The sequence below is a fragment of the Camelus dromedarius genome, chromosome 17 (assembly GCF_036321535.1).
Source record: "Camelus dromedarius isolate mCamDro1 chromosome 17, mCamDro1.pat, whole genome shotgun sequence".
Taxonomy (NCBI): Eukaryota; Metazoa; Chordata; class Mammalia; order Artiodactyla; family Camelidae; genus Camelus; species Camelus dromedarius.
The window spans coordinates 225,540-240,340 of record NC_087452.1 but is presented as its reverse complement, the minus strand read 5'-3'; the positions used below and the strand labels follow the sequence as shown (position 1 = coordinate 240,340).

Genomic DNA, 14,801 nt, shown 5'->3' with positions numbered 1-14,801 from the left:
TGGGGCTTTGTGCGCCCGGCCACCCCCACAACCCTGGGCGGGGATCACCCCTCACCCAGGGTGATGGAGGAGGTGATGGCGACAGGCTGGCCCACCCCCTGCGTCGCCCAGTCCGGCTAACCAGGATCCCTTCCCTCTCGGTCCCCTCCCTTGTTTCTGCTCTCCAGCTGCCACCCAGGCCTGACCCCTGCTGGACCTCCCCCTCCTCCTCCTCCCCCACCCACCCACGCGGGGCCCGGGGCCTCCGACCCTCTGCAGACCCGCAGTGTCTGTGACCACCCGCCTGAACTCCTGCTGAGCGCAGCCTCACGCCCGAGGGGCGCTCTCCCTCCCTGTGAGCGCCGGCCCGTGGGCTGTGCAGGGGCCGGGCGTTGCATCAGGGGCGGCTTCTGCTGCCAAGGAGGATGCGGGCTCGGAGCCTTAGAAGAAAGGGGATTGATCCGACCACATAAAAAATACATGCCCAGCAAAAACCACCAAAAGCAAACTCAAAAGGTGAATAGGAAAATGTACAACCCACGTCACAACGGAAGGGCCAGTTTCCCTAACGTACGAAGAGCCCCTAGGTATCGACAAGAAAGGGGATGACCTCTCCACAGAAATGCGGGCAAAGGACGTAACAGAAACACCCAGACACTCGCCCTCACTCACTCCTGCTAGGAAAGGCAGAGCCCACTCCCGAGGTCACGGCAGGGCCCCAGCGATGGCCCCTGGGGCTCCCGGCCTCTGACCCTCAACCCTCCTCCTGAGCTGAGCCCAGCAGCCTGCGAGGATGCTGCCCCTGCGACCGTCCCGCTGTCAGGCCCGTGCCTTCCCCACCCTACGCGTGGATGAATCCGCAGCAGCTGAGCCCACAGGGAAAGGCCTCCGTCCACAACCGCTGGGAGGCGACTCCTGCTCACGCTGTGGGGGAGCTGGGGCCAAGGTCACAGCCTCCTGAGGCCTGGAGCCAACACCCAGTGGCGCGGACCCCGGCCCACGGCACCACGGAGCTCTAAGCCCTAAGCTCCGGGGTGACCAGGTCCCCGGTGTCAGACGAGATGCAGAGGAAGACCAGAGATGCTGAAATGAACCGCGTGGAGGGAGCCGGAAGCAGGCCTCAGTCTATCCGTCACGGACGCCTGTGCCCTCGGACCCAGCCACTCACTCCGTCCCTCAGCAGGCGAGGGACGTGGCGGTGTTAGCGATGCTGCTTTAAGTTGTCAAGGACTGACTGTGCCCTCCACACTGAAGCCCTGACCCCCGGCGCCTCAGAATGTGGCTGTGTCTGGAGGTAAGGTCTTTAAAGAAGTCACGCGGTGGCCTACATCCCAGAGGACCTAAAAGAGGAGACTAAGACAACGGTGCAAGTGGGACAGCCACGTAAGCACACGGAGAGGGCGGTGGCCGACACAGCCAGGCGCGGGGCCCGCCCACATCCTGACCTCGGACACCCAGCCGCCAGGACTGGAGAAATTCATGCCTGCTGTTCCGGCCATCCCACCTGGGTTACTTTGTTAACAGCTGCTCGAGCAAACGAATACAGGAGTAAAACTTGAAAGTACACCAGAGGAGGTGGTTAAACGAACTCTGGTATGTCTGCCCAATGGGATACTGACAGCCGTTAAAGAAAAGGCAGCTCTCGACACATTTATAAAGAATAATTGCTGAGATACACTGTGAAGTGAAAAAGCAAAGCACACAACAGTTTGCGCCATCACGTAGGTAAGAGGGTAAGAGAAACACATTTTGGACAAGTGAATACAGATAAGCGCACGCGGTGGGGACAACCTCACCAGCCGAGCGGAGCAGCAGAGCCCAGGGCGGGCCCCGTACACATGGGGACCTTTCCAAAACTGGGGCACCTGAATGCTTTATTTCTCCAGAAAAAAAATTCAATTAAAAAAAAAGCGCAGCCTCTACGCTCAGGGAGCCTCACCTGACCGAGGAGGGGAAGCACCGTCAGCGGGAAGCGAGATGCTGGTGGGGGAGTCTCAGAACGGGCTCCGGACAACATGGGAGCCTCCCCGGGTTGGTGGGAAGGAACGTGGGGGACGGGCGGCCTAGGTGAGGCCGAGGAGCTGCAGGCCCCTTTCCCCACCCAGGGCCCGCCCGCAGACCGCGAGCCAGCCATGGCCACTCCGTCCTCAACTGGTGTTTGGTCTCAACATGGGACGTGCCCCAAGTCGTGCCAGTGAGAAGCTGGGGCTCTCCGAGAAGCCTCCCTGTGCTGGAGGAGGGGCCAGAACACAGGCTGCCCTTCCCCCAGCACCTGGCGTGTCTCCGCGTCGAAGCTGGCCCTAGAGGCTGCCTCGGCCGGGACGCGGGAAGACCCCGGCCTCAGAGCATCTCTGGCTGGTGACCAGACCACTTTCCAGCCCCAGAGTCACCCCTCCTGGAAATCTCGTTTGGCAGATGTCACGGTCCCTTCCTGCTTAGCCCACCACAGGGTGGGCTTCCCAGTACTCACGGCTGAAGCCATCCTAACTGAGTCAACACCGGGAGAGTCAGGACATGTGATGCAGGTTCCAGGAGTTTGGGTTTTGTCCCACAGGCCCGGGAGAAATGCGCCGAGATTAGAAGGCCTGGGAGAGTGGCTCCCGGATGCGCCTGGGCTGTGCCACCGCCCCCAGGTAGGCGAGCGACAATTCAACAGCAAGTGAAAGCACTGGACCTGACGTTTCCAATCTGTATCTTTCTAAGTTGCAATTAGCATAGGAGCTCAGCCCAGCCCAGCCCCTGACGGAATGTCCACAAGAACAAGGACCCAGCAGCGGCCCCTGTGGTGCAGTGCAGCACCCGCCCCGCCCCATGGGCAGCTCTGCCTTTTGCTCCAGCATGCAGAGGAGACACCAGGAGAGAAGGTAAGACCCAAACCCAGCTGGCTTTAATCTGGAGTCCTAGGGGCACATATACGTGCGTGTGTGTAAACACACGTACGTATCCATACATATGTACAAATCAACACGCATCTAAACATACACACGTATTTGCTCTACATACGTGTCTGTGTGCCGTGAGCATGTGTGTGCACGTGTGCAGGGGACACACACTGAGTGACTTTATACTGACAGGACACTGAGTGAGACGGGCGTTTTGGAAATCACTGGCACAGTGAGCTGCAGGGAGCCTGAGTCAGGAGGGCGGTGGGGTGGGGCGGCAGGTGGCGGTGGGGCTGGGAGGAGGGAATCCCTGGGGAGTGTTGGGGATGTGGTGCTTCTGGGACATGGAAATGAGGCCCTGAGGCACTCTGGAGGCTACAGCAGTGCTGACTGACCACAGGTTAAAGAAGGATGTGGAGCCTGAGGGCAGCAGGTCACTGGAGGAAGGAGAAGGCTGAGGGTCTGGGGTGGGGGGTCACTGACAGATCAAATGGGGGACTGGGGCTGAGTCAGCCCGGGGCAGGGACTCTGACTTGAGAAACCGCCATCCTGGGGCCTGACGAGGCCAGGAGGAGCCTGGGCGGTCAGCAGGGCTGTGAGGACCTGGACAGCGAGGCACTGGGGATGGTCCCTGAGAACCCCAGGCAGGGTGGGGCCAGGCAGGTGATGGAGTTGGGGGTGGAACATGAGAGGGAGCGGTGGGGACTGGGACACCTCGAGGGGCAGCAACTGCTAACACTGGCCATGAGGGGATGTGGGTCCAACATCATAAGGGTGGCCAGGTTCTCAGAAGAGGAATTTGAATTTTTATGTGAAATCTCCTGATTTTTAAGTGCTGGTTTTTAAAAATTTTAAAGCAGCCTTAGAGCAGAGGCAGCTTGGGACTTAAACCCTGATTGGTTCCAAATCAGTGAGGGGAGAGCCTACATTCCCAGGCCCGGAGACCCCAGTGCACGGAGCCCCTGAAACAGGAGTGAGGCCGAGGCCAGCCCTGTGTCTCCAGCTCGTCCATTCCAGACAAACTTTGCTCTCATTCATTGCCAGTAACAGAACGACCTGGCCGGCAATGACTCCATGTACTCAGGTGTCACGCCTTTGCTGGGAGGACTTCTGAGGATCGTGCGGATGAAGGGAGCGGGGCTCTGACAGTGAAAGAACAAGAAAGGTATGGTACACCATAATTCTCCTATCTGACGGTAACACCCAGCTCCTCCTCTGTGGGGTCTGGGAGGGTGTAAATGAAGGGGCTCTGCCACTCCTCAAAGAGTGATGACAACACAGGGCAGGTTGGCCAAGGAAACAGTGTCATCCCTCAGGGAGAAGTAACTGGAATAGGAGTGGACACTTTGCATAAAGGTCAGTTTTTGGAGACTGATATGGTTATTGACAAAGAGGTCTCTCTCTCTCTCTCTTTTTTTCTTAAGAGCACACATACAAAGGGTTGACTGCTAAGGGTCACCCTCATCTCTAAATACAGAATCTTCCTGAAAATGAAATAGAGCTGAGAGATAAAGAGCTGGTATCTTGATATCATTTAATCACCTGGATCATGCCATGCCTGAAATCCGACCCCTTAGATATTTCAATTATTTGAGCCAATAAATTGTCTGTTGAAGCTTAACCTGAGTTAAATTTAGTCTCTATCACTAGTAACTAAAAGAATCTTGCCCCAAATACAGAAAAGTGGTATTTGAGAAGAGGAGACCCTGCCCTTGGCCCTCAAGCTGGACACAGCGTGGAGCTGCCTACTCTCAGCTGTCCTGACATTGGACAGGACCCCAGCTCCGCCATTCCCATTTAGTTCCCTCTTACCTGGAAATAGTTCAAAAGGATGCCTGCCCCGGACAGTCCCAGGCCCGCAAACACGAAGGGCACTGTCACCTGAAGGCCAATGGACAAGGCGGTCTCCCTGCTGAGCTCAGTCCCCAGTGGTTTAGGGGCCACCCTGGGGCCCTCAGGTACACTCAGAGTTCCATCTTCTGGGGCTGCAGGGAGTTGTCCAGTGCTGAGCGTGTGTGGCAGCCCCAGCTCCTCTGGCCTCCGCTGTCGGGCCTCTGTCCCATCCATCTGAGCACAGCTGAGCCACCAGCAGCCTCAACCTAGGAGACACGAAGCAACAGGGCTTACAGGGCAGAGTTCCCGACTCCCAGGGGCCGACAGCCTGTAAGGTGTCCGGCCCTCCTGTCCAGCCGGGGCCGCGTGGCTCCGGCGACTCCACAGCCCCTCCCTTGGTGTCTGCTCCACATGGCCTCCTGCAACCCTGATTTACAACCGTTTTCTACTTAATAATCCGCACGGAGCAACAAGGAGCATCAGCAAGGTAACTACACAGGGAAACACGAAACCAGCCTAAGTGCGCTTTCCCACAAGTGACTTTTCTCTCTTGTCTGATTGAAACACAACAGCCCAGTGCGCGACAGTTACAAATCAGTGCTGATGGGCACGTGACGTAGAAGGACGCAACTGTGTGCAATGGAGCACAAAGGGGGAGGGAGCAGGGCTACACAGGAACACACATTTTACACACTAGTGAAATAAAGCTGCTGTTAATCTGAACTAGAATGCTGTGAGCTCAGGAGCTCACTGTGATCCTCAGGGCGACCACTCAGAAAACAACTAACATGCACAAGCACTTAGACAGAAAGGGGACAGAAGCGACACCCTGGGAAACACCAATCTCATGTGAAGGAAGGCAGCAACGGAGGCTGAAGGAGCAGGAAGAACCAAAGACACAGAAAACAGAGTGCTCCAGCCCGACAGCAGCAAAATCCGTGTTATTATCAAGCACACACGGAATATTCTCCAGAATGGACCAGACAGGAGGCAGAGAACAAGCCTCAGACTCAGAAGGATGAAATCATACAAACTGTGTTCTCGAACCACAACGGAACAGAATTAGAAAGCAGTAACAAAAGGAAATTTGGGAAATGACAAATATGTGGAAACTAAACAACACATTCAAATAACTCATGGGTCAAAGTAGAAATCACAAATCAGAAAACCATCTGAGATAAATGAAAACGGAAACACGACAGACCGGAGCCTCCGGACGGCGGGGAGCACGGCACTAGAGGGAAACTCCCACCTGCATAAGCCAACGCTGAAAAGGAAATGCTCCAACTAACGAATTAACCTTCCACTTGAAGAAAAACGTGGGAGAGAAGACAGAGCAGACTCACCAACAACCCCCCAAAAAGTAGAGGGCAGGAAGAAACAAAGATGAGAGGCAGTGAGTGGAATACAGGGCAGAAAGGCAACAGGGAAAACAAAGAACCAAAAGTGGACAAGATTGTAGAAATGGCAAACCCATAGCTAGACTGACCAAGACAACGAGAGAGGAGACTCAAACACTTGCAAGGGAACATTACTCTCAAACTTACAAATTTAAAAATAGTCACGAGGGAACACTATGAATAATCATACGTCAACAATTAGAAACCGAGATGGTACGGACAGATTCCTACAAACACTCAAACTAACTCAGGAAACTTTTTTCTAATTAACAGGCCTATAACAACTAAAAGATTGAATTAGCAAAAAAAAAAAAAAAGTCTCATAAAGAGAAGACCAAGACCAGACGGCTTCACGAGCGAACACCAAGCACACAGGTTGGAAAGGAAGAAGTGAGAGCATCTCACCTGCAAACGGCCGGGCCTTCCACACAGAGCCACGCACACACCTGTCAGCGCACAGCAGGCTCGGCGAGGCTGCAGGACGCACGTCAGCCCTTAAGGGTTGAGCCGCACTTCCACACACCGGCAACAAACCCCCAAGAACTGAGCTAAGGAAACAGCTGTGTCCGCAGTAGCGCGACACACAGCACATCCCACCAAAGAAGTGCAAGCTTCTCCCCGAGCACTGTAAAACACGGCAGGAAGCAAACTTCACAAACTCAGTAAGTGGAAAGATCTTCCGTGTTCACGGGCTGGAAGACGTGAAGCTGTTAAGGTGGCAACACTCCTCACGGTGGTCTACAGATTCAGTGCAACCCCTGCCAAAATTCCAGTGGCCTATTTTGGAGAAAGTGACAAGTTGATCCTAAGAGTCATGTGGAAATGCAAGGGACCCAGAATCCTAAACAACTTTGGAGAAAGAAACAAAGTTGGAGGACGCGCTTTAGGATTTCAAAACAACCGTAAGGCTGGAGTAACCAGACAGCGCAGCGCCGGCACAAGACCAGACATACAGGCCAATGAAACAGAGCTGAGGGTCCGAGACAAAGCCCGCCTCCACAGGCAGCTGACCTCCAGCAAGGACGCCCACACGACCAGCAGGGAAGGACGGCCTCCTCAGCCAACAGTGCAGAGACAGCAGGACACCCACAGGCACAGGGACCAACCTGGGGCCCCACCTCCACCGCAGGCAGAGGCTGCCTCAGCCAGAGCCCCGGCCTGAGGGCTGAACCTGTACAACACATGGAAGGAAACACGGTGACCTCGGACTAGGCTTTGGTTTCTTGGACGGGAAGACCACAGTGCAAGCAGCCAAAGAAGGGCCAGGTGAACTGGGCCTCACCAACATTTCAAGCTTTTCTATTTCCAAGGACACTATCAAGGAAGCGAAAAGTCAGCCCACAAAATGAGAATTGTTTGCCAGTCATCTGATTAGGGTCTAGTATCCAGAACACAAAAAGAACACTTACAACCCAACAGTAAACCCAACTCAAGACCTGGCAAGGAGCTGAACAGACATTTCTGCAGAGAAGATAACACCACGGCCAGCAAGGAGGCACAGTAAGAAATGCTCAGCATCAGCCATTTGGAAGACGCAAATCAGAACCGCACTGAGACACCACTTAGCACCACGTTTCTGAGGTTATTTTACTTAATAATGGCCCCAAACACAAGAGCAGTGATGCTGTGCCTAATTTATAAATTCAGCTTTACCGCAGGTACATATGCGCGGGAGGAAACAGAGCATAGTAGGGTTCAGGCGCCCACTGGGGGTCTCGGGATGTACCCCCCATGGATAAGGAGGGCCCCCATAGTAGTGTTTTGCTTACTTTGCAATTTAGATCAATAAAATCACACTCCATTTATTCTTTCCACATCTTATTTCTTTTACTTGACATCAGTCTTCTGAGATTCAGCCACAATGTGGGATTCGTTTCAGGTCCTGGTGTACAGAAGGCTCCCGCATGAAGGCACCACAATCCACTCATCTGTCCTACTCTTTAGGGACCATCCAACTTACTTTTCCTTCCAAAATAAAAACTTGATTGCTCTTATCACGAAAGTAATGTGTTGATGAGAGCTATAATTCAGACAATACAGAAAGTTCCAGATGGCCAATAGGCAATGTTGAAAAAATGCTCAACATTGCTAATTATCAGAGAAGTTTAAGTCAAAACTACAACGAGGTATCACCTCACACCAGTCAGAATGGCCAGCATTAAAAAGTCCACAAATGATAAATGCTGGAGAGGGTGTAGAGAAAAGGGAGCCCTCCCGCACTGAGGGTAGGAAAGTAAACTGGTGCAGCCACTGTGGAAAACAGTATGGAGGTTTCTTAAAAAACTAAAAGTAGACCTACCATGTGATCCAGCAGTCCCACTCCTGGGCATATATCCAGAGGGAACTCTAATTCAAAAAGATACATGCACCCCAATGGTCATAGTAGCACTACTTACAATAGCGAAGACATGGAAACAGCCTAAATGTCCATCCACAGATGACTAGATAAAGAAGTCATGGTACATTTATACAAAGGAATACTACTCAGCCATTTAAAAGAATGCAGCAACATGGATGGACCTAGAGATGATCATTCTAAGTGAAATAAGTCAGAGAAAGACAAATAGCGTATGACATCACTTTCATGTGGAACCTATGAAAAATGATACAAATGAGCTTATCTACAAAACACAGACCCAGAGACATAGAAAACACACCTATGGTTACCAGGGGGGAAGTGGGGAAGGATAAATTAGGAATTTGGGATTAGCAGATACAAACTACTATATATAAAATAGATAAACAACAAGGACCTACTGTACAGCACAGGGAACTACATTCAATATCTTGTAATAACCTATAATGGAAAACAATGTGAAAAAGAATACATATAATGTATAACTCAATTGCTATACTGTACACCAGAAGCACAACGTTGTAAATCAACTAAACTTCAACTAAAAAAATATATTCTACTTCAGACAATACTATAGAGCTATAGTCATCAAGACAGCATGGTATTCATACAAAAACAGACATATAGACCAATGGAACAGAATAGACAGCCCAGAAATGAACCCACAAACTTTTAGTCAACTCATCTTCGACAAAGGAGGCAAGAATATACAATGGAATAAAGACAGTCTCTTCAGCAAATGGCACTGGGAAAACTGAACAGAAGCATGTAAATCAATGAAGCTAGAACACTCCCTCACACCATGCACAAAAATGAACTCAAAATGGATCAAAGACTTAAACATAAGACAAGATACAACAAACATCCTAGAAGAAAACATAGGCAAAACATTGTCCCACAAACATCTCAAAAATGCTCTCCTAGGGCAGTCTACCCAAGCAATAGAAATAAAAGCAAGAATAAACAAATGGGACATAATTAAACTTACAAGCTTCACAGCAAAGGAAACCATAAGCAAAACAAAACGACAACCTATGGAATGGGAGAAAATTTTTGCCAACGATGAAACCAACAAAGACTTGATCTCCAGAATATATAAGCAGCTCACACGACATAGTAAGAAAAAACCAAACAACCCAATCCAAAAATGGGCAGAAGACCTAAACAAGCAATTCTCCAAGGAAGAAATACAAATGATCAATAGACACATGAAAAAATGCTCAGTATCACTAATTATCAGAGAAATGCAAATCAAAACCATGATGAGGTATCACCTCACACCAGTCAGAATGGCCATCATTCAAAAATCCACAAATGACAAATGCTGGAGAGGCTGCGGAGAAAGGGGAACCCTCCTACACTGCAGTTTGGTGCAGCCACTGTGGAAAACAGTATGGAGATTCCTCAAAAGATTATGAATAGACTTACCATATGACCCAGGAATCCCACTCCTGGGCATATATCCAGAAGGAACCCTGCTTCAGGATGACACCTGCACCCCAGTGTTCATAGCAGCACTCTTTACAATAGCCAAGACATGGAGACAGCCTAAATGTCCATCAACAGATGACTGGACAAAGAAGATGTGGTACATTTATACGATGGAATACTATTCAGACATAAAAACCGACAACATAACACCATTTGCAGTAACATGGATGTTCTTGGAGAATGTCATTCTAAGCGAAGTAAGCCAGAAAGAGAAAGAAAAATACCATGAGGGGGGCAGAATATAGCTCAAGTGGTAGAGCATATGCCTAGCATGCACAAGGTCCTGGGTTCAATCCCTAGTACCTCCTCTAAGAATAAATAAATAAACCTAATTACCTACCCCCTTAAAAAAAATACCATATGAGATCACTCATATGTGGAATCTAAAAAAAAAAAAAAAGAACATAAATACAAAACAGAAACTGACTCACAGACATAGAATACAAACTTGTGGTTGCCAAGGGGGTGGGGGGTGGGAAGGGACAGACTGGGATTTCCAAATCTGTAGATACTGACAGGCATATGCAGAATAGATAAATAAGATTATACTGTATAGCACAGGGAAATGTATACAAGATCTTGTGGTAGCTCACAGCGAAAAAATGTGACAATGAATATACGTATGTTCATGTATAACTGAAAAATTGTGCTCTACACTGGAATTTCACACAAGATTGTAAAATGACTATAACTCAATAAAAAATGTTTAAAAATATATATATATATATTCTACCAAAGTTGACAAAACAAAAAAACTTCACTGCTCTAAAGTAACTAACACTAACTCTAATGTATCTCCTTCAATGTGTACACACACACACACACACACACACACACTCTGACACATTATATATTTTTTTAAATCAATTACTCAGGTCCTCTTTTTTTTTTTTTTTTTAAATAAAATGTATACATCTTTCCACCCCTCTTTTCAGCAGAGATATCTTTTTTAGGCCTTCTCTTGGACAATTTCAGGCAAGGAATTAGGGGACGGGCTTGCTGCACGCAGTTGCAGGTAAAACTCTGTTCCCACAGGATTTACAGAGTCAGGAAGAGCAGAGGCCTGGGGTTCCCTGTTTTAACCTGCAGCCCCTCCCCATGGGCCGCAGATGCCTGAGTCAGCAGAGAAGGTGCCGGGGCAGAGAGAGGGTCGCCAGTGAGCAATGAGTAGGGGGCACGGGGCAGGGGTAGCCCCGCGTCTCCAGGGGCCCCTGAGGTATGAACAGTCCCTTACCTACCAGCCGGCAGACACTGGGCTGCACTTGGCTCAAAGGCAGTCACCAGGCTGGGAGGTACGGATTCCCGCGTGACCTGCACCTTCTGATTAAGGGACTCGGGGCCGTCACCAGCCCAGAGACCACAGAGCTGCCCCCACCCAGCCAGCTGCAACCCTGGTCACTCGTGAGGGCTGGACCCCATGCTCCACCTCCCTAGGTGCCCTTGACCCTCTGAGACTGACCCTTCCTTTAAGTTGCTGCTGCCCCCTCTGCAGCGATGCTGGTAGACCACATGTGAGCTAGCCACATGGGGAGGCAGGTGATGGAGGGAGAGCGTGTGGGGGGAGGACTCCAGGCCTGCCCTACCTGGGCACCACACAGGGCCCCCCTGCCGCATCTCCACATGGCTCCCCAGAGCCCACGGGAAGAAAGGACGCTCAGCAGAGCCTGGCTGGGGGCCTGGGGTCCCAGCAGTGCCACATCCTTCATCTCATCAAAAATTCCCAGACTCAGCTACCATGTGACTGTGGGCAGTTCTCTCCCCTCATCCACACGAGAACCCAGGATGGCCCCTGCTGACCCCTGGACCAGAGGGCAAAGAGGGCCTGGAGAGGCAGCCTCCCCTGGCCCAGGGCCCAGCTCAGCCTCTTAAGGATACCCATCTGCAAGGTCTCCTCTCCCGCCTCCTCCGTTCTCTCCCTACCTCTGCGGGGTTGTGGGGTGGGGTGGGGGGGCTTGCTCTGGGATTTGCCTCCAAAGCATGTTGACCTCAAGTCACCCTGTAGTCCTCCCTCCACTTCTCTCCTGCCCTCAGGACACAATGACAGATACAGCCTCTCCGTCTCTTCGTCCTCCGTTCCCTTTAGGCTCAGGACCCACCCGCTGCTTCCACACACGGTCTGAACCAGGCCAGCGGTGACCAGCACAACGCCAACGAGCCCCAGACCCCGGCTTCCACACCACACGAGCCCCCCAGACCTGGTCACTAGCACCTCATTCACACTACTGCCGGCCGGAAGGCAGGGCCACTCCTCACCGCCCGCTGGGCAGCAGCTGCTGGACCCAGTCCGCCCCGCGCAGACGCCCGCCGCCCGGCCCCCCGCAGCGGCAGCGCCGCTGGGCTTCACAGGTGTCCCGGCTCAGAGCTCGCTCCCCGGAGCCGCCCCCAGGGATGGACTCCCAGCTCCTCCCCTTCCCAGCTGTGTGTCCCGGGCAAAGCTAAACTTCTGTGCCTCCGCAGGACGGTGAAGATTAAAGGAGTAACACCCTGGCCTCACAGGACACGTGGGCCCCACGCCGGGCTCCAAGCCCGCAGAGGCTCTCAGGTTTCCGGGCCGTGGTTGAACCACACATCAGCAGAATCACCTGGAGCGGCCGCTGAGGACGCGCGCTGCCGGACCCACCTGGGTGGCTTCCGATGGGGGAGGGTTGGGCGGGCCAATTCCCGCGGGCGCCGGGCGCGGGGCGCGCGGGCCCCAGGCCTACCTGAGAGACAGGCCCCCCCCCACGCTCCGCGCCCTCGGAGTCCCCACCCTGCTCCCCATGCCCGTGCCCTGCGGGCTGTCCCCTTCTCTCCCCAGTCCCGCTTCCTCTTCCGCGTACCTCCTGCCCGGCCCCCGGCCCCGGCCCCTCGGACCCCGGGCCGCCCCCTCCGCGCGCCCACCCCGGCCCCACCGCAAGCAGGGCCGCACTCACCGGACGCCCTCGCGCGGCGGCGGGAAGCGGCTCCCCGGGAGGAGAAGCGCGGCTGCCGGGGCGCCGGAGGAGGCGGGCCCGCGACTTCCTCCAAAGCCCGCCCGGAGACCCGGTGTCCCCGCCCCGGTGCCGCCCTCGCCCGGCCCGGCGGCGCAAGACTCGCGGGCGAGGCCGGCCCTGGGGCGGGCTGGGGGTGCTCCGGGGCTCATCCTCCGGGCCCCGGGCGGAGTGGGAGGGGCGGCGATGGGGGACCGAGAAGATACCGCCCCCACGCCCGCCCCCGGGCTCCAGCGCCGGGTCCTCGCGCAGGGGAGCAGGTCCCGTGGGTTCCCGGCTCCGCCCGGGGCTGCGTAGCCCGCGCGCGTCCGAGCGTCTCGGATTCGCTTGGCGAGACCCGCGCAGCCCTGGGCGGGGCGCGGGGCGGGGTCTCTGCCGAGGCGGCTGCCGGGAGGAGGGGGCGTGAGGACCTGCCTCCCCCCCTCCCCCATCGGTGTCGTCATGGAAACAAGCAGGCGACAGGGTCAGTAAAGTGGCCCCAGCCCGAATGGCCAGCCGCAGGCGTGGCTGCGTGTGCAGTTTTTCACCTATATCCCGACCCCCCCCACACACACCGTTTCTCCTGGAGTAATTTTAAAGCACCCAGCAGACGCACTTCACCTTTGATTACTTTAGTCTATCTACTCCATGAGGTCTGTTTTTCAGACGTTCCGGTAATGCCAGGATCCACCTGACAGAAGTACCCAGTCGGGTTCAGTTTTCCCCGATGGGCTCACGACTGTCTTTTGGCAGTTAGCCTGTTGAAGCCCAGGTCCAGGAGGGATGGGAGACTTTGGGGAGGAGGGGGGGCTCAGGCAAAGCTCAGGGCAGGGTTTGCTGGAAGCCTGGTCAGGGTCAGAGCCAGAAGGTGGCCTGACCTGAGGGGTAGGAGGTCAAGCACAGCTAGACGCCAGACGGTTAACAAGATTCCGCAAACACTGCACTGTATTACTGCAGCAGACACAGAGATTCTCCAGGGTCACCCGCTTCCGGGGAGCCGGCGGCCTTCTGGACCTGTGTCTGGTTTTGGAATTGCCTGCGCCCTCCCCAGGCACCTAGGCTTCAGAGGGCCTCTCCTGCCCTCTGCACGGGACAGGGGTCGTGTCCCCTGGCCATCAGTAGTCCTGCTCTGAACTTCCTAGACTGTGCTGCTCCCTGGGGCCTGGGAAGTCCCACTGCTCCAAGCCCCTTCCCGAATGTGCGCCCAGATCAGCGCTCTGGAGAGGACACGGGTCCGGGAACACAGCCATCCCTTCCCACAGGGACCCTTGGAAGTCAAGGGAACCCCCAAGTTGCTGTGGGGGTGTATCTGTCAAGGCCGGAAACTAGAAAAACTCCATTTTACAGCTTGTTTTCTTTGCGGTTCTTATGAATTCAGACACATGGTTTGTGGGCCCCATTTGTACTTTTACCCTGCGTTCAGTAAATGTTGAGGTGGGGCTGTCTTGTTTCAGTATAGTTATGGGCACAAGAAATATTTCATTTCATTCTTAACTCTACTGCAAGAAAAATAAACCAGCAGAAGCATAGTGATAAATAGCAAGAGAGTTGACCTCAGCAGTGGAAGAAGCTCGAGAACGTAGCACTCTTGCGAAGGGGCAGCCCAGCTCCAAAGGACGGAGGCCACTCAGGACACAGGACCCACGCCTCGAGGCCTCGGCAGGGGCGGGCGGCCTGCATCAGTTCCTGCAAAACTGGCTCCTGCCCCATTTGCATCCCCTCATTCACAGGCATTTACAAGGGCCCAGGGCCTTGGCTTGGGCATCTGGAGAACTGGCCAGATTCTAAGCAGTGAGCAGCTTTTGCAAAGGGCTACTCTGCCAAAGCTGTGGTTTGGGGATGGAAGTTTATTTAAGATACGTAGACACAAAAGACGTCTGTAAATGTTAAAGTTCTGGACAACGTTAGGGGA

General features: G+C 53.6%; 1 protein-coding gene across 9 annotated transcripts in view; it reads right to left on the bottom strand.

The window, feature by feature from the left end:
• SLC41A3 (solute carrier family 41 member 3) overlaps positions 1 to 13,213 on the bottom strand; it is a 47,758-nt gene extending 34,545 nt beyond the window's left edge. For 2 of the 9 annotated variants that reach the window (XM_064496145.1, XM_064496147.1), the window contains exons 1-2: positions 12,854 to 13,209; positions 4,674 to 4,960 (exon numbers count right to left, since the gene is read on the bottom strand). In XM_064496145.1, coding sequence (XP_064352215.1) covers positions 4,674 to 4,928 — 255 coding nt within the window. In that variant the 5' untranslated portion in view covers positions 4,929 to 4,960; positions 12,854 to 13,209. Of the gene's footprint in view, positions 1 to 4,673; positions 4,961 to 12,561; positions 12,581 to 12,853 lie in introns of those variants that run through there. The other 7 variants (XM_031471102.2, XM_031471105.2, XM_064496149.1 and 4 more) reach the window with 6 other exon arrangements.
• Positions 13,214 to 14,801: the final 1,588 nt, after the last annotated feature.